This window comes from Pseudoliparis swirei, chromosome 19 (assembly GCF_029220125.1).
Source record: "Pseudoliparis swirei isolate HS2019 ecotype Mariana Trench chromosome 19, NWPU_hadal_v1, whole genome shotgun sequence".
Lineage (NCBI taxonomy): Eukaryota > Metazoa > Chordata > Actinopteri > Perciformes > Liparidae > Pseudoliparis > Pseudoliparis swirei.
This window is the reverse complement of record NC_079406.1, coordinates 4,932,429-4,951,996: the sequence shown is the minus strand read 5'-3', so window position 1 is coordinate 4,951,996 and position 19,568 is coordinate 4,932,429. Positions and strand designations below refer to the sequence as shown.

At 40.3% G+C, this 19,568-nt stretch overlaps 1 protein-coding gene across 1 annotated transcript in view; it reads left to right on the top strand.

The window, feature by feature from the left end:
* The window catches only part of pigg (phosphatidylinositol glycan anchor biosynthesis class G), a 92,597-nt gene that overhangs the window by 29,653 nt on the left and 43,376 nt on the right, over window positions 1-19,568 (top strand). Inside the window, exons 7-10 of the mRNA XM_056440264.1 lie at window positions 1,567-1,784; window positions 2,551-2,835; window positions 11,955-12,355; window positions 13,960-14,151. Coding sequence (XP_056296239.1) covers window positions 1,567-1,784; window positions 2,551-2,835; window positions 11,955-12,355; window positions 13,960-14,151 — 1,096 coding nt within the window. The remainder of the gene's footprint in view (window positions 1-1,566; window positions 1,785-2,550; window positions 2,836-11,954; window positions 12,356-13,959; window positions 14,152-19,568) is intronic.

The window sequence follows — 19,568 nt, the reverse complement described above, 5'->3', positions numbered from 1 at the left end:
TGATGTAAAGCAACCCTGATGTAATTAAAGAGATCGTTTTGTGTAACTCTTCACGCCCCCACAATTGCATTGATTAAGTGTGCTTATCGTCTTCTCGACAAACAGTCACACCTCCGTATTTCTGATTGGTTTCGGACTCGATAATAACTCCTGAGTATTTCCTGTTCCCCAAAGTCCAACGAAGAGCCTCACAGAAGTACGACTGTCCTTCTGGAACTGGCTTGTAAATCCATCACTGTCCGCTTTGTTTCAATCTTCATATTGTGTCGTTCTGGCGCCTCTAACCTCAGGCGTCTCGCAGGACCATTAACCAATACGTGTTCTTTTGGACTGATGAAACATGGCCGGGGCCGTTGGTGCTGTGTGATTCACGCCCGTGGCTTAAGATTCTCATATTTCTAGCAGCCCCTCTTGTCTGGCAAAGCCACAGTCACTATTTATCACCCCTATGCCGCTGAGATAGGTGGTGTACTGCAAAATATTGGTTTTAGGTGTGTGTGTGCGTGCGTGTGTGTGTGTGTGTGTCTGACGTCTCCCACACGTCAAACCTCCGCATTGCTTTGTCCTTGAACATGTTCCGAAAGCACTGAAGTGTGTCTTGAGTAAACGTGTGAGTGAGTCATGGCTCCTCATCATCATCGAGGCTCCGGACGAATGATGACTCGTGTTTTTTTGTGTGTGTTTTTTTAGGATGTAAGTTATTTATTTATTTATTTCGTTTTTTTACCACGGGCATTTTTTATTATCTTTTCAATTTCAGGAACATTATCCACACAGGAAACGGAACCAGCAACGGCTGAAATGTAATAGATTTCCCATTCATAACATCCGACGGGCATGGGTGTGATTAATGAAGTCATGAATAGGATTACTGAACGAGGACAGAAATAATAAGACAAATGTTTGTGCGGCAGGACAGAAAGGTGAGACAAAGCACTCCAGGCTGCCTTTCATTTTTCTTCACTGTTTTCACGATTTTGATTTAGTTTTTTTACATACTAATAGAAAATGATCAGCATCTCCGCCGGTGTTTTCATCTCCATCCGGTCGTAGCCGAGCATCCGACCGTGGGTGTAACGCCGCTAATATGTTCTAATATGTTGGTAGATTGTTGAAAATTGTAAATTATGCCACCAATTGACAAACAGTTCTCCCTTCTTCTTTTTTTAATACCGTAAATACATTGCATTCAGCTTGGAGGCCGTCTGCAAACAGAGGGGGAAGTTACATAATTTGGTTTGGGAGATAAGTGGAAGTGTCTTGATGAATCAGATGGTTTTTTGGTGATGAATAAACAGTGCAAAAATCAATATGACGCCGCAACAGGAAAGCCCACAGAGGTTTAAGATGCTGCAATTGTTCTCAATTTAACAAATCTACAGGAAATCTGAAGTTTTGCTGCATATCAAAGTAAAGCCGAGTGTTTTGAGTTCCTGGCGGCGCACGTCAATGTCAAACATAATCCCCGGTTGATGCTCACACACCAACAGACACACTTTGTAAAATAGCTGTTGATATGGCCGCCGCCTCATCTCCCCCTCCCCCACGTCTTCATCCCCGTTCCAGAGGCCGGCTTCGAGCAGTTCCGCGTGGCCGAGAGGGCTCACGGCAGCTGGATGAAGCTCTTCCTGGAGGGCAACACCTCGGAGGTTCTCACCAACATGGGCAAGAAGGTCCTGAAGCAGTACCTGGAGGCCATGGCCGCCATGAGCGCGGCCCTCAGCAGGCAGCTGGGCAAGTACGACATGTACTCCATGGTCGCCGGCATGGTGTTTGTGTTCCAGGTGAGAGCGTGTGTGTGTGTGGGAGGGGGGGGGGTCATAACTCCTAAGGACTGTGGAGACTGGTAGATTGCTGTGTTTTTAGTCTATGGAAGTCACCGGTGTGAAGAAACAAAACTAATCTTTTCTAAAGAAACATTTGAAAGCTTTCCAGGGTTTTTTTTTTTTTTTTTTGGTGCAGGAAAGTGTTTCAACAATTATCAATACTCCGAAACAACATGTACTCTCAGGGTTCCTACGGTCATGGAAAACCTGGAATAGTCATGGCAATTTAAAATGTCATGGAAATGTGTTATATTGATATGTTTATTTACGTTGAGTTTGAAATAATTAATATGCTTTTAAATGAAAGACGCTCAAAATATAAGTCGGCATACGCTGTCATACGAGTGAACGCACCTTAACTGAAAAGATTGGTGGCCATAGCAACAGCATATTAGGGATAATCCACGATACCAGGGAAGTGCAGGTGTAACCACGCTTGGCTACATATGGAAAAGTACTCATTGTTAGTTTAAATACTAAATTATTTCACTTTTTCATGTATACACCGAGATTTCACAAAATGTTTGGTCATGGAAATTTGGTTTAAAGTCCTGGAAATCCTTCCGTCTAAATGTGTATGAACCCTGACTCTACGGCAAGATGTGTTCCAGATGTTGTTGCTCCTAACGGCTAAAATACAGTTTCCATATCCTGTGTGTTTTCTGTGGTTCCATCAGTTGAACCAAAAAATAAGTTCTTCTTTTTCTTCTGCCACTCCCTTCAGCTCCTGCTGGTCCTGCTGCTGGCCATGCCCGAGGCCCTCAGCGGCGAGGCGTCCGTGGACCTGCCCGTCCTGTCGGCGCTGCTCTCCCTGCCCTTCTACCTCCTGTGCCTGCTGCTGGCCTCGGTGCACGTCTTGGTGTGCACCTCCGCCGAGAGCTCCTGCTACTTCTGCAGCCTCTCCTGGGGCCTCGTGTTCGCCGCCGTCGCCTTCTCCTCGGCCATGTTTTGCATCCTGGTCTCCATGGCGACGCGGCGACTCCCCCCGTGGCCGACGATTCACGGCAAGGTGAGCCCGAAATGTACCCGCCCCCACGCGGATTTGGAACAGACGTTATTCCTCCGTCGGTGTGCGCACGCTTGAGCTCAATACGGAAGATATCTTGTGAAACGGAGAATATTGAAGTGACAAGTGAGGCGTCTGAAGATGTTTTTCAGTCCAGAGACGGATGCATTCACGAGCGTACCGTTATTTAAAGGTGCAGTGTGTAACTACGCATGCTCCAGCATTTCCCCTCCCCCACTGGGTCCATACGCGATACATTTACACTCATCAGTTCAGCCCGTCAAAAATAACTTATGATATTCATTTTTTTCTTTGGTTGATTTGACAGTCAGTGCACATTAATACAAATATTTCTGTAAATGTGCCAGAGTTATTAGCCTAGAGGTCATTTTTCATCTGTATTCCCGAGAGGCAGATAGTCACAAAAGAAACCTAAAAACACAAGATTACGTACACAATGGTTATACAATATTTACGCTTTTCAATGGGTGCACAAACAATAAGAGTGAGAAGAGTGAGTGCTCTTATTGTCAAGTACTAATGAGACATGCAACAAGTAGACTCGCACATTCAAAACGGACAAAGCAAACAAGATAAGGGAGAACTCTGTTAAAATGGACAGACTAAAAACATCACGTCAGAACCTCGGAACATAAAAGCATGCAGAGCAAGTTAAATATATAACAGCAGACATGAGTCTGCCTCTAGTTTACATCGGCCATCTTTAGCTTTTTTCCGTGGACGGGGAGGTCAAAATTATAATAATATTTAGTTTACACTCTAACCTCTCACACATCCCACCTTGTGCTCTTATGATGTCATACTGAGAAACAGAGGGCTGATTACAAGTTTTTAGTCGATTTTCTTGCGCCAAAATCCCGGCTGTAAAGGATTGTTTCAGATTTGAGCCTGTTGGTCACCCTTTATTTTATTATATAATTAGTTGAATAGTGCTTGACTGTTTCATGGATGATTGAATTACTCTACAGTAGTGCACAGGGAAAGGGGAATGTAATAAGTACAGCATACAGCACACAGTAATATCACTGACTGTATTGAAACAATTTTGTTTTTTGATGACGCATAAAAAAAAAAAGTGCGAGAATCTTTTTGCCATTCATTGCAGTGACTGAGTTAGAGAGAAGGAACGCCGACTCGGCATTTCTAAAAACTCCTGAGTTGATCTGTTAATGCCAACAGTGCAACAAAAGGATCATAGATGTATCACCGCAGGTTTACTCCATGTCCCACAAGTCACAGGAGCTTGCGTTGTTTTACAAATCCAGCTCACATTTCTGAAACGCACTGCATTGATGAACATAGCCCGTCATTTCGAACGACACATGTTTTGTCTTGTTTTTTTTTTTAACGCATCTTTTGCAACCCCATCATCAAACAAAAACTATTCCAGGCCACCAGAATTGAATCTGTTGTGATCATTGCGTGTTTCCAGCTACTTGATGCCCCCCCCACTCTATATAATATAAAGTTTTGTTTCGCCTTTTTTGTTTGTCAAAGCGCCGTCGCACCAGAGACGCGTGATGGGAAGATGAAATGTCGACAAACTGTCACTATTTTCTGCATTATTAAGTCGGAAAAAACTGCAATAGACACAAAGCATTGAGTCAGTGCAGCAGTAGACGAGATATACTTCAAAATGTCTCAAGATAATTCCAATGAAAGAAGTTCATGAAGCAAACTCGTTTTTCTATTCTTCCTCTGGCTTCTGCGGAACCTTGGAGTATGCTCTGTATACATTCTGGTATAACTAATGCAGTCGAATACAACAGTCCTGCAGGTGTTTCCACTATTTTGTCCACCCCTTGGTTCAGGTTGATGAACAGAAACACCAGTTCATCTGTAACTCAAACTTCATCCTCCAAAAACATGGTGAGGTGGAGTCAACAGAAGGTGAGAGAGCCCTCGTGAGGGGAGGATGTGCTGCAGGACTGCTGCATTAGACCGCGTTAGTTTTCGCTCGCTGTGCCTCATAAAGTGGTGAAGTGGAGTTCTCCTTCGTCCTCCGGCTGGCTTCGCTGCGTACGTGACTTGCGTGCGAACGACTTCCCGATGCAACTCTTTGAGGCTTTTGTTGGACCGTAATAATAAATACAGTCGTGTCTGAAGTTCACAGCTGTTTCTGTTGTAATGATGCAATGAGGACCATCAAGATGTCAGCTGTTTTTAAGATGTCAGCTGTTTATCAAACTCTATACAGCTTTCTGAACTAGATGACAGATACTTTAGTTGTAGACAGAAGGAGGGTCTGACTTTGTTTATGGTTAAACAGGAAATTATTTGATATTTATATATATTATATATATCATAATATATATATTTATGATATTTATATATTCTGATATATAGCATAATATATATATGTATGATATTTATATATTCTGATATATATCATAATATATATATATATAATAAATATATCATCATGATGATATTTATATATATATGATATTTATATATTATGATATATATATCAATATTCATAGATATTATTTATATGTTATAGTATATAATTTGTTTAGCTATATAGATATGTATATATATTATAATATTTTTATATATTATAATATATACATATATATATATATATATCATATATATATATACAGGACTGTCTCAGAAAATTAGAATATTGTGATGAAGTTCTTTATTTTCTGTAATGCAATTAAAAAAAAAAAATGTCATGCATTCTGGATTCATTACAAATCAACTGAAATATTGCAAGCCTTTTATTCTTTTAATATTGCTGATTATGGCTTACAGCTTAAGAAAACTCAAATATCCTATCTCTAAATATTAGAATATCATGAAAAAGTATACTAGTAGGGTATTAAACAAATCACTTGAATTGTCTAATTAACTCGAAACACCTGCAAGGGTTTCCTGAGCCTTGACAAACACTCAGCTGTTATAAATCTTTTTTTTACTTGGTCTGAGGAAATATTAAAATGTTATGAGATAGGATTTTAGAGTTTTCTTAAGCTGTAAGCCATAATCAGCAATATTAAAAGAATAAAAGGCTTGCTATATTTCAGTTGATTTGTAATGAATCCAGAATGCATGACATTTTTGTTTTTTTAATTGCATTACAGAAAATAAAGAACTTTATCACAATATTCTAATTTTCTGAGACAGTCCTGTATGTATACACACACACCTCAGCCATGTTGAAATGTACAAATAAAAGGTACGTGGAGACCACTCCCCTAAATAGGCGATCAATCAGATAGACTGGGACTGGTCTTCAGAAGGTGGAAGCACTCAGTCTTTAGTGTTTGTTTGAATTGGCCTCAAAGATGAGTCCACTTTACCGCTGCACCTCTTTGCTCATTATAATTTATCTGCAAAGGTTACTTCTCATTTGCCTTCTGGGAACTTTGCAAAGTGCTGAGAGGGCAAAAAAAGTCCGAAGGAATCCACTCGGGCCATTTGGGCCGGGCGAAGAAATAAACTCCCGAAATGTTGACACTGGAGCACGAGGAGGAGATCGACTGGGGCTTCTTCTGTGACTCCGTTTCCTTGAGAGAGACTGTGGAATATTTGTTCTTTGAGTTAAAAATAATAATAAAGAAAGGTGCCCATAGCTCAATTGGCGGGCGATGACTGGAGAAGAGCTCGTCCTCATCGAGCAGCAGACTTTTTCTAGAGAGGTGAGACAGTCGGACAGAAACTAACTGAACCAATGTCAAATGTGCAATTACCTCCACAAGTTCTGGAAAGTGCTCGACTACGCCGTCATGTCTCTGTAATGAGGCGATGACCACGGCATGAAAGGGAACACATGGACAGGGAAGGGTCAGAGAAAGCAACATATGAAAAAAATAAAAAGAACCCCCCAAAAATCGAACGAATGGCAAACCTCACGTTGAAGCTGGAAGCAGTGGATGTTTGTGACTTGATGATAATGATCAAATTAGTGGTGTTTAAGTATAATGTATGTGTGTTTATAATTTATGTGAACAAAGTAGTGCACTTGACACATAATTATATATCTTTAATGCTCATATCAGTTCATATTTATTGATAGTAAAATGTAAAATCTGTTACTTGTGTTAATTTAGTCCTCAATTACTGCTGCAGATATGTTTTTAACTACGACAGCTCGCTGACGTTGACTTGCAAGTTGATGTTGGAGTAGATTTTCAAATATTATTGATGACTTTGAAAGCAGTGTATGGGTCAGTATTGCTAATATATCTTGTTCCAAAAATCTTTGATAACACCTTTACAGTCATGGCCCATCTTTATGGCCAAGATCTTCATCTCTATAATGACCCGTGTGAGGAAATATAATTATTAGACTGTGTCCTCTAAGTCATGACTGACAAACTCATTTTGATATTGAGATTAGAACGTTTTTAGTGAAACACTATATTAGTACTGGGGATGAATTCTGCTGGAAGTCCTCTGAAACATAGTCAGATGGGATTAAATCCGCTTTTCGCCAGTTTCACTTCTTTTTGGAACACTTTTCATCAACCTTTTAAATGTACTTAAATACTTTTAACAGCACGTTCGCGTTAACTTTCTAGGAAGATTAATATTGTGCGAACGAAGTTTCAAAATTTGGACGGAAAAGGCAAGAAATGATCTAAAGCCAGATGAGGTCTCGTTATATATGTTCTATATATACATATATTCACTGCATTTAGAGTGCAAAGTGCTGCGCCTGCTTTGACGTGACAAATGATGGCATCCAAACCTTTTATAAGAGGCATCCTGATTAGTTTCTCTGCAACTGGAAGATTAAGCACACTCAGTAACCCCATCGGCCCCCAACCAAAATGTGATTAGACTTCCAGTTGAATGACTTTTAAAAACCGAAGAGGTGAGGGTACCTCATTTAATAAAGTAGAGTCTGTAAAAAATTAATTAAAAATAGTTAGTGTATCTGAGTGGATATGTTCTGGGCTGTTCTTGGTTGGGACCAGTAGCAGAAGTTCCTTCTCGAAGGTTCCTACGGAGAAAGTTATCGTTGCCTCCGAGCCCTTTAGAGTAGATTTGAGAGAAGTCTTCTCAAATAGTCGAACCAGCTTGAAACGGATGTATGGATTAACTTTTTGAGATGTGGCTGCTGATTTAAGATCAGAATCCAAAACGTGATCGAAAAACACACACAAAATGCTGCTTTTCTAGAGCCGCGGGGGCCACGTATTGATCCTTGCGGTACTCCGAGGGCCACGGTGACCTGCCTGGATGTACATTTGACAGTGGAGGTTGAATCATTCCTGTCTTGGTGTAACGGAGTTCAAAGTGCACTTTATGATTCCTTGTGTTTAATGTATTGTGTTTTGTTTTGTTTGTTGTTCAACAATCCTGTTGAGTGTGTGAATTTTATTTGAATTTGTTTTTATATAGTAGCATTATTTCTAAAAATCTGTTTCCTGCTGAAATTTGATTTTTTTTCTTGAAAAGCCAAACCCAGGTTTCAGACGTGTCCAACAGTCGGTGGAGATCAACGTTCTCAGATGTGAGATCTAATATATCGAATACATCATGGAGAAATTGAATCGACTATTTGTGACGTCGTGCTATGCAAGCTTAAAACTAGTGGAATTGTGTCAATAGAATATTAATAGGAAAATAATCTGTATAAATGATGATATAAATGACTATTTCTGTACTTCTTCTATTCTGCTTATCTTTCCTCGACTTTAAAACGAAGCAAACCAGATTTAATCAGTGAAGGAAAACATGAGGAAAGGTTGTTTGAGATTTCACAGAGAGACTCAACAGGAAGCAGTGGAGCTGAAAAATAACATATTACATCTCCCTTTGGGCTGTGACTTGTTTTATTTATTTATTTTAAACAAAGGAGGTTGTTTGCACACAGGACATTAATCATATTCACTTTTATGCAACAGTAACTCTGATTCTGACAGACGAATGGGCGACCCTGTTTAACCAGAGACTCAACCCTGAAATATATGCAGGATGAAGAACTATATTTCCTGATAAATACATAGCATAAAGGTTATTCAATCTGGCAGACCTTCATTAAAAAAATTTTTTTTGGAAAGAACAACCTGGATAACGTATGAACATGTATGCAACCTCGAAGCCGGAGATCTTGCATTCGCCGAAGTTGAGCGATGCTGTTTTCCTTTTTTAAAATTTCTTTGGAACACAACTACCAGAGCTAAATATTTAATGTCGCAGCGTGTCGTGTAAAGCAAACGGGCGAATGTGTGAAAGCTCCCGTCCCACCGCGCTGATCTGCTGCTCTAAAGATGCACCAGGGGCGTTTGTAGGATTCAAAGAAAGGGGGAGGGGCTAAGCCCCAAGGGGAGTGGCATGCCAGAGTATGAGACACGTCACTTGGTGATTGTGAGTAAGAAAGCCCGCGCAGCAGCCTCCCCAAGGTCCTAGTGCCCCGACGATTATATCGTGATACAGGCTATTGGACTGTAATTTGAAGGGGGAGAAAACATACAATTGTTGTTGTTGTGTATTTTATTCAGTCATTCATTGCAATACAAAACAATATTATTCTATATAATGTACAAAACAGAAAGACTGAAAAGGTATAGGTAGAAGCAAAACTGCTTATATATTCCTATCCTAAATTAATATGATCAAATAAATCAGAAAATGTATATAAAATATAGACAAATAATAAATTATATATATATCTCCACATACATCTTCCATATACATACTTTTCAATCACACTTATAACCCTCAAAAAAAATTTGACAAATAATTATTTTTAAAACCAACTGAGTTGACCATTCTTACATCCATTTTAAAGTTGTTCCATAATTGGACTATACAATATAAATACATCTTTTAATCCTTTTGTTAGCCTTTTGTACAGTAAACTTACAAACATCTCTCAAATCATATTTACACTCATGTATTGAGAACAAACTTTGTACACAATTCAGAACACACACACGTATGTAGTGTGTTAGAGTTATGAATAATGTTTCCATGTGAGAAGAACAATAGTTTAATTTAATGACAAAAATAGGCCTGAAGACGCCCCTGAGATGCACGTTCTGTGTCTGATCGTTGGGCTCCAACATTGCTGCTGAACTCGATTTGAACTCTCTTTAAGCGGCATGGCGTCCGGCAACCACTGGACCAAATTATTTGCATTTAAGTATGCCGTTGGATGAACTTCAATTATAGAAAATGTGATGACCCACCGCAATTTCTGAACGACAGCTCACGGTCTCTGTCTGCTGCACTCAAACGTCCTCTATAACCGTATCTCAAACTCTTATTCTGGAAGCCCCTTTTTTATAATGCGGAGGAAAAAGAAATAATCATGACTCAATTCACCACAGGCCTAATCTGCGAATTGAGAGAAAAGTGAGTTTGTGCCTAACATTTCACTTGAATGACCCTTATTACTGCCCTTTCCCCATCACCTCATGTTACCTTGATGAGGTAAACCAGCTTAAGACGTCTACGTCTGATAAATCACAACTTTATAACATGTACACGTGTTAAAGACTTTATAAGTGAGACCAAATAAACTTATTCAAGTGCAGTTAACAGGCTCTAGTGTACACTTTCATATTCATTATTAAAGCAAGCTGAAATGATGAGGAGAATAAGGACATTTAGGAGAATCCCTCATGAAGCTTGAAGGTGTGCTGCAGCTTTCGACATGAAGGAGAAATCCTGCTCTTGTATTCGGCAACCCCAAAAAGATCTTCCTCCAACCCACCTGCAGGGCCCCGACCCGGCCTCTGGCAGTTACTGGCCTGGACTGTACATGTCCGGAAAACAGAAGTCTGGATATTGTTAGTTTTTTTTAATGTGTGGGAAGTATGCCGTAGGCATCAGTGGACACATTTGAGATGAAGGGGGTTGAGATAATAGAGCGGCAGGTCTAAGAGGTTGCAAATTGAACAGTTTTATTATGAAGCACACGTGTCATTTAAGGAGTGTCACTCGATGAGTTTTTTTAAATTGTTATATTGAAGTATATTAGTATGAGTCACCCGAGCGGTAGTTTGGTCCAAATGATTATCCCACTTGAGTTGAACAATTCTAACTGCGGGTGGATCCACAGCACAGAGGGGATACAAGGTTGAGTGAGCAGTCGTGGTAAATAGATTTGTTTTTGTACCGCACCTCTGTCGTCTTCTGACCACTCCGAGTGCTTTAGCGTCATTCGTCATCGTTCGGTCACATTCACTCACCAATGGGAGTCAGGCGTGGTCAGGCGTGGGTGGTTATGGGGTCAGGTAAGTCTCAATCATTGAGTTTGAATTTATTTTTATTTCGATCAGCAAAATATACAACCATCAGTCATAAACAAAAGAAGACGGATACCTGTGGCTGACCGAAAGGGTTAAGAATGAAGCTATCTAGCTTATAAGTGCTCTAACCTATGATTGCTTAACAAAATTATTCCAAAGAACCGTGTATATAAATATATATATATATATATAAAATTATTCCAAAGAACCGTGTATATATATATATATATTTTTAACAAAAATCCAAAGAACCGTGTATATAAATATATATATATATACATAAAATTATTCCAAAGAACCGTGTATATATATATATATATAATATATATCGCTTGTGGAGATTCCACTTGTGGAGAGTCCAGATATGGATCTCTAGCAAAAGTGTGTCTGCTGTCCCAAGGCTCAATACCTTTTTATTGTTTTGTTTTACTTCCAAGATACCCAACCTAGCTAAACATTACTTTATTTTTGTTTCATCCTGTCTCTTTATTGTTGCTTATCCTATGCTATCACATTATTTGTTGTCTTTCTGTCGTGTTGATTGTTGTTTGTTTGTCATGTCCAAATGTTGCACCTTCCGCCAAAAAAAAATCCTCGTTTGTGTAAACATTCCTGGCAATAAAACTGTTTCTGATTCTGATTCTGATTTTACACTTCTTGCTATAAATATGTATCACTGAAATGAGCGTCATCTAAAAATCTGCACATGCAACGTCAATTATTTGACAGACATCTGTAAATGTCTAATTAATGCCTACTTTCAATAATAATTAAAAAAAGATACCCAACTGAAAAACCGATGAACAAACAAGAGAAAAATAATGATTTATTGGTCAGAAGGAACATATAAATGCTGTTTGCACTCCATCTCTCTGTTGTCTTTCGTAGTCTCCATCGAGGAGCGGCGGCGGCGAGTGGTCCCTGTCGGAGCTCGACGCGTTGCTGCTGGCCGGCACAGTCGGACACACCCTCAGCTTGGCGGCGAGCAGCTTCGTGGAGGAGGAGCACCAAACGTGGTACTTCCTGCTCAACACCCTCTGCCTCGCCATCTTCCAAGACGTGTGCCGCAAGTACTTCCGGGAGCAGAGGAGGGGCCACGGAGACGACGAGGAGCCCATCCTCCCGTCCAAAGACCGCCGCCACCCCGAGGCCGAGGTGGCGCGCTCGGAGAAGTGGCTGGCGTTGGCCACGCCCCCTTTCACGCTGGTCTGCTGCCGGCTGCTGCGCTCCCTCAACCAGACCGGCGTGCAGTGGGCTCATCTTCCCGACGTGGGACATTGGCTTAACAGGTTGGGTTCACCGCTTATCTAATATGAATAAATACAGAACAAATTATAATTTTCTACATTTAATTATGGTAATATTTCATTTTGAAATGCTATTTTTCAAAAGGCTGGGGGTTTTTTCTTTCTTTTTTTCTCACACATTTCGCAGGTGACTCATCTCGCTCGTCATGACACTTGTCATTTTTTTTATCTTTTCAAAGCAGAGTGTTAACATGCAGCAGCTTCCCAGGCTGATACATAATTACTCTTGGCAACATTATGATTCCTAAGAGTTTTCTCCGAGAGAAGAAGCACCACTCTATGAATAGCAAAGAGACGGAGTGCTACGTCGTTCTCTTTAGCTTCAGAGTTCCCTATTTAACAACACAAAAGGTCTGCATAGACAAAGTGGCGATACCTATAGAAGTTTATTCGATTACAAAGTCTGGTAAATACGGTGCATAAATTCCTTCCGGTAAACAGAAGGTCTTTTTTCTCTTGTTACTCCTCTGCTGGTGAGGCTGGAAGAAGATGGGAATCATCAGCAGGTTGTTAGTTCCAACACTTTATTAAAGACTTTATTGAACATAGGGCTGCTTGCGGAGCTGAGGAATATGAGCACTTTGTTATGCATATGATATGTGTGAACAGCACAGCTCGAGTGGAGGGCGACTCGTCTTCTCTCTGATGTTTTAGTCCTGCAGAATTAAAGTGAAAACGGTTCTCTCGCAAAAAGGCTGCGATGCCAAATTGTCCGAAGACAACAGCCTCGCTAGTCGAGAACACAAAACAGCGACGATCTCTCCATTTGTCTCTCCACCTACAAATCAATGTCTACAGCCTACCCCTGTGGAATGTAAAAGCCATTATATCACATTTAGAACACGAACGAGGCGTCTTAAGTCTTTTTCTCCTGACACCGAAACCGTTTTTTAGGTGGTTTTTTTCTTTCCGCCTGACAGGCTTGACAGGATCCTCCACTTAGTTATTTTTTTTCTTTCTTAAAGATTCAAGACGGGGTAAAAATCGGTGCTGTGATTGTTCAGTCTAGAGAAAAAAGTGGCAATTTCTCACTAAAACTGAGCCATTAATATTCTGTCAACGGCACGGGGCCAAGGGATTATGGTTTAGTTCTTTAACATGCATCACGGTGTGGGATAGAGATGTGGATTCTGACCTTATGCCTGTCCAGCGTTGGCCTTTCTTCCTGCTGCTTGGATAATGAGATCGAGGTGGCGTTGCACCTCTTCCTGTCTCAAAAGTACCCAACTTTCTCTCCCATCAAAACGGCAAAAAAAAACTGCTTCTATTCCATTTTGATGCGTCCTTGGTGGTCTTATTAATCGTCTGTGTAATTTAAACTAGATATCCTTAAATCCAGTGAACAATGGATTTAGGGTGTTTCATCTCATCCAATTGATCTCTGTTGCTTTTAAATAGTCGACTTGAAGGTTTGATTATTTGGTTTTTGATTGGTTGAATTCCTTTTCCTTCATTATAATTCATAGTGAAATCAGGGAAATGTTGAAATAAAATGTGTCCTTAAACTAAATTCATTCATAATTTCCCCTTCATCACGTTTTCTTCACCGCGTTGACCGCCCGTCTCTCTCTGCGGTGCCCGTCTAGCTCCGAACACAGGACGCTGCTCTCCCTGCTGGCTGCCTTCTGCCTGGTTCTCATCTACCTGCTGGTTCAAAGACGGTGCTCGTGGGTCTCCAAGGTCGCCCTCGCCCTCGGGCTCCTGGGCGTCTACAGCTACCGGGCAGCTGTCGGCTATGTGTTGTTTCCCTGGCAACACTCGGGTCAGACGACATCCAAGTAAGTTTTTGTGACTCTTTGATGTAGACTCCCCCCCCCCCCCTCTCGAGTCACAGTGCAGGAAGTTCTGCGTTGGGGTTGGACTGGAAAGTTGTCAGCATCGTGTTCATGCGTGCGAAGGACCGGGGTACACATGGAACTGGGAGAGCATGTAAAGGTGGAAAAAATCATATGGATTTTATTCACCCGATGATATACACACAGATGTAAGATGTGGAATAAAATCAGGACAAAGTGCAAAATAAGCATACATAAATAAGTTGAGTCATAGTCAACGACAATGTATTCAGCTAGAACTTAAATGACAAAATACAAGATGGTGAGGGCTCCATGGGTCAAGAGCCACTCCCAATCCGTCGTCAGAATGCAGGATGCATAAGGGATGGGTGAGTCCATCATAATTGAAGGGGAGACGAGTCCTCTGTCCTTAGTGGTATATATAGACTGATTTTGAAGGCACCCCTCTGGCTGTGGGAACATTGATATTGTGTATTTTATTCAGTCAATCATTGCAATACAATACAATATTATTCTATATAATATTCAAAAAAGAAAGACTGAAAAGGTATAGGTAGAAGCAAAAAATGCTTATATATTCCTATAATATAATAAAGAAAATAAAAAATAAGATATATATATATACATACATACATATATATAAATTAGTGCTGTGAAAAATAACGCGTTAACTCAGTTAATCCAATTACAGGTTTAACTAGTTGTTTTTTTAACGCATTTAACGCATGCGCAGAATGAGCTTCCAATCCGTCTGTTGTTGGTCGTCGGGACGAAAAAAAAGTCACTTGCAAAATGAGCTTCCAATACACCACTTCAATCTGAACTCTGTCCGCTCTCATGCAGACGGTCGTGCTGTTCATCGGTAATGATCCTTCCGCAGGTTCACCTCCGGAAACCTTGTTACGACTTTTACTTCCTGTAGATCAGGGTCTCAACACGTCGATCGCGACCTGCCAGTCGATCGCGGCGTAGTGTCGGTAGATCGCATGACATTAAAAGATTGGCCCGCCCCCTGACATGTTCTCTAAAGCACGTCTTTGTTCTTTTATTAAACTAAACGTCTGTTGTTGATCGTATCTCCACAGCAGCATGTCATTTCTGTCTCTTCGCGTTGCGTTAACACTTATCGATCTCCGTCTGGCGCGCCACAGAGCTCCGTGCGCGCATCGGGACCGAGCAAAAAAAGTCACTTGTCAATCTGTCCACCTTTAGATTGTATCATAGTGGAGTTAATGGTTGACAAACAAGAGAAAAATGCTCTGTTTAACCCTCCTGTTACCTTTACATTTACGAACATATTTTACCCTCTGGGTCAATTTGACCCCAGCAATTAAAACCTACAGAAAATTATTAGAATTAATATTGCTTCCCAAGTTTAAGTGTGAGGTACTTTATGTTTGTTTGTTGACTACCTAAATAGCCCTTTAAATAAATAAAAAAGTTGATATTTCTGATATGTTTGACACAGTGAAATACAGCCTGGGGTCAAATTGACCCCAAAGAACACCGACATTAAACATTGAATGGGGTCAAATTGACCCGAAAGGTAACAGGAGGGTTAAACATTCTGTTTAGGATGAAGATGTATTAATGTTCCATATGGAAGAAAACTGCTAAATAACTGCTGAGTTGCAGCACCATTGTATAGAAGAATGTATAAATGTATATATCCGTCTTTTGTCATAAATCTCTATGTTCTCACAAAATATACCGAGAATATCGGTAATATGTGATTAATCATGATTAATCCACAAAAACCTGTGATTAATCCGATTAAAATTTTTAATCGTTTCACAGCCCTAATATAAATATATATATATATATCCACATACATCTTCCATATACATATGTTTCAATCACACTTATAACCCTCAGAAATTGTTTTATAAATAATTATTTTGAAAACCAAAAATGAGTTGACCGTTCTTACATCCATTTTAACATTGTTCCATGATTGGACTCCGACAATAGAAATACATCTTCTTTTAATCCCCTTTTTAGCCTTTTATACAGTAAATTTACAAACATCTCTCGAATCATATTTCCACTCATGTATTGAGAACAAACTTTGTACACAGTCTGGCAGTGGCTTTGCGTTAGCTCTGTACTTTGTCTGCACATGGTAGAGTCCGCCTCCCCAGACCAGTCCATTTAGTGCTGCAGCAGTCTGTTCTGCCGGATCGTGGACTGCCGGTAACTTCCCTCGGGCCTGTTGCTGTGACGGCTGGTTCAGCCTTCACCCAGTGTGATGAAGTTGGGCCCCGTTGTAGACATTTCATTGCATTGAGACCATGTCCTGAAACTTGAGGTCCCTGTAATGAATTAAAAAATGACCTGTTGTGGCCTTGTGAAACTTTACAAACACAAACGAGAGACGTAGGGCATCGGGGGGGACGTTCTGCCTTCCTCGGTATAGTGACAATAAGGGACAGAAGTCGCCTGAAATGTAGTTCTTGCAGAATTGTCAACGGTTTTGATATCAAATTTCAGCATTGGATTGTTCTCTGGTGTTTCTCAAGGTCTTAATGTGGGATTTATGTAAAAGGGTTATTTAAAAAGAAAAGAAAAATGTATACAGGATATTCAAGATAGTCAAATTTGGTTAAATGTTGCACCGAATCTGTGTTAACAAATCTGAGCAACCCCTTAACAAATCTGAACAACCCCAAAATTGCGGCAACAACTTCCATCATAATGTGGTTCAACATTTTAATAGGCGGCTCACCAAAACACGATGTCATTACAGATGTATCACTTGACACTGCAGCTCCATTCCTCTTCAGGATCACAGCTTTCAGATGATTTATACTTTGTATATAATTATGTAGCACATACCCCCCCGCCCCCTCCCATAAAAACAGACAAACATTAGTCTATGTTTGGATCTGTGGTGACAAACTGCTGTACTTTTTTCATTTAACTTAATTTGTTATACATTTTTATCTAACTCCAGTAAATCCCCACGAGACCTAAAGAAAAACAAGAAAGTCTGATGGCGTCTCAAATTAAATTAATTACACTGAGAGCTGAGTCGCACAATCTGTAGTTTCGACAGTTCTTTTCTCCAACACAGGTCTCAGTCCCCCCCCCTCCTTCAGTGATGAAAACAAAAGTCTAATTTTCCCGACACAGAGGAGTAAGCTAGATAATTGGTATTCAGACTGAACGGGGATAGTGAAGAGGCAATCCATCAACATGCATCATATTGTAATAGTAGTTCTGCAAATTTGCTTTTCATTTGGCGTGAACATTTTTTATTTATTTGTTTAGCTTCCATGACTGAAATACAAAAGCATCCACTGCTCGTTGTTGGGTTTGGAAATATGTAGCCGCTCCTTGGGGAGCCTCAGGATGTGCATGTGGTTGTGAGAAAAGCTATTGTTTTAAAATCTGAAATGTTGGCACGGAAAAGCAACTTTTTTACAACTTTTTAAACATGATTTTTGGAGGTCTTGCAGAACTTATATGTGGTTTTAACCGGCGGCTTTAGAATTGACAACGTGGGTCAGTTGGTCCGTCCACCACTTTGGTGAAGTATCGCGGGCAGCTATTGGTCGCATTGCCATAACATTTTGTCGAGACATTCATCATCCGCAGAAGATGGGTTCTTATTGCTTTTCTGACCCACAGACTTTTTCCTTTAGCATCTCAAAGTTTGCACTTTTTTACTGTCATAATGTTTCTTGGACAGATCGCAAACAGAATTCTGTTGACATTCATGGTCCCTAATTGTTGTGACTTTGGTAAAAGCAAGTTATGTTAGAAAGACTCGACTCGACACTACGTGTAAAATCATCATTCAGGCAATTTATTGTTGCAAGAAGCAGCAGAGTTGAAGCTACGCACACGTCATATTTCCAAGTTGCTGCTCAAAGATCCATCTTGTCTTTTAATTTATCACCAGAAGGTTCACATTTGTGGAATTGGACTATTTCAACAATACTTGCATGGATTGCCATGGAGTTCACACCTCCATGGTTAATGGGCGACGGTGGGTCAGTGGTTAGCACGTCCGTCCTTCAATCCCCGCCCTAGTCCACGTGCCCTTGAGCAAGTCACTTAACCCTGAATTGCTCCCTGTAGCCGTGTCTACGGTGTCTGATTGTAAAGCGTTAGCAAAATGAAATGTAACGTAACATGAATGGATGCCGTCAACCTCTTAACTTACAATACCCAAGTTTACAATTACCTGCGAAACGAACGACATTCCCATCAGCTGCGTCGCTCAGAGCTGCAGCTCGATCAGCACTTTAAAAATAGTCTAAAAAATCAGTTGAAAGCTGGTCAGCGCTGAACTCATTGAGCAAAATCATTATGGCTTTTATTACTTACTCTTAATGGTTTTTATTACTCACTTTTAACAGTGTGTATTACTTACCTTTAATGGTTTTTATTACTTGCTTTTAATGGTGTGTATTACTTACTCTTAATGGTTTTTAATACTTACTTTTGATTGGTATGTTCTTCTTAAAATTAAAATGATGTACTGTAAATTTGCATTATGTGTATTTATCCTACTGTTAACAAATATACTATTTGTTATTGTTTTATGTTTTATGTTGTACGGTCTGTCACGGGACTACAGATGCTAATTAGCTGAAGCTATACTCAGAGCATCGAATGCTGACATTTATGTTTTAACCGTACATGGTCCCTTTTAAATAAAGATAATAATAATACCAATGTCACGTTAGCACCCGACGTTAGCATGTAGCACCGCTGGGCAGCTTCACAGAGCCGCCAGCATGGCTTGTTTATGTAACAACAGGAAAATCAGATTAAATCCAGCAGTTCTTTGACAGATTTGGAGATCAGAGTTCGCCCCAAGAAGCTAAATGAACACTGAGAAATTTGACTCACTATTTGTCTCCATGATATTTGATGAGCTCACTGTCAGTTCTGTTGCCTGATGATGTTCCTGCCCTGTTTGATATTTTGCTCCTGCTGAACGTTCCCCTTTGTGTGTTTTACTTTTAATCTATTTATCTGGTTGATGAACATGTTAATGATGCGGCGGGTGCTTTTCCAGCTTTTCGGGTGTAGATTGCTCTCGAGTTCCTCCTGGCGTCATTAAAAGAAAACTCGTGAGAAGAGTTTGGATTTATTAAACCTGCGGCTGCCCTAAATCCCGTGTAGCACACCTGAGGATCAGCATCTCCTCTCCCGGCGCCGCACACCTTAATCAAGCAGAACACTAGCACCTACGCAATCCGTGTGTCCTCGACCTCAAACCTGAAACTAAATGAAAAATAATGTTTAATGGAAGCCTTTAAAAGTAAAAGACATCATTATCCCTGAAGACTGCTGCCTCATTACACTGAATCCTTTCACACTGAATCCTTTCATCTAATTTTTAATTCTGCAGACTGTGGCTTGGCACAAAGTTATCTCCTTCTACT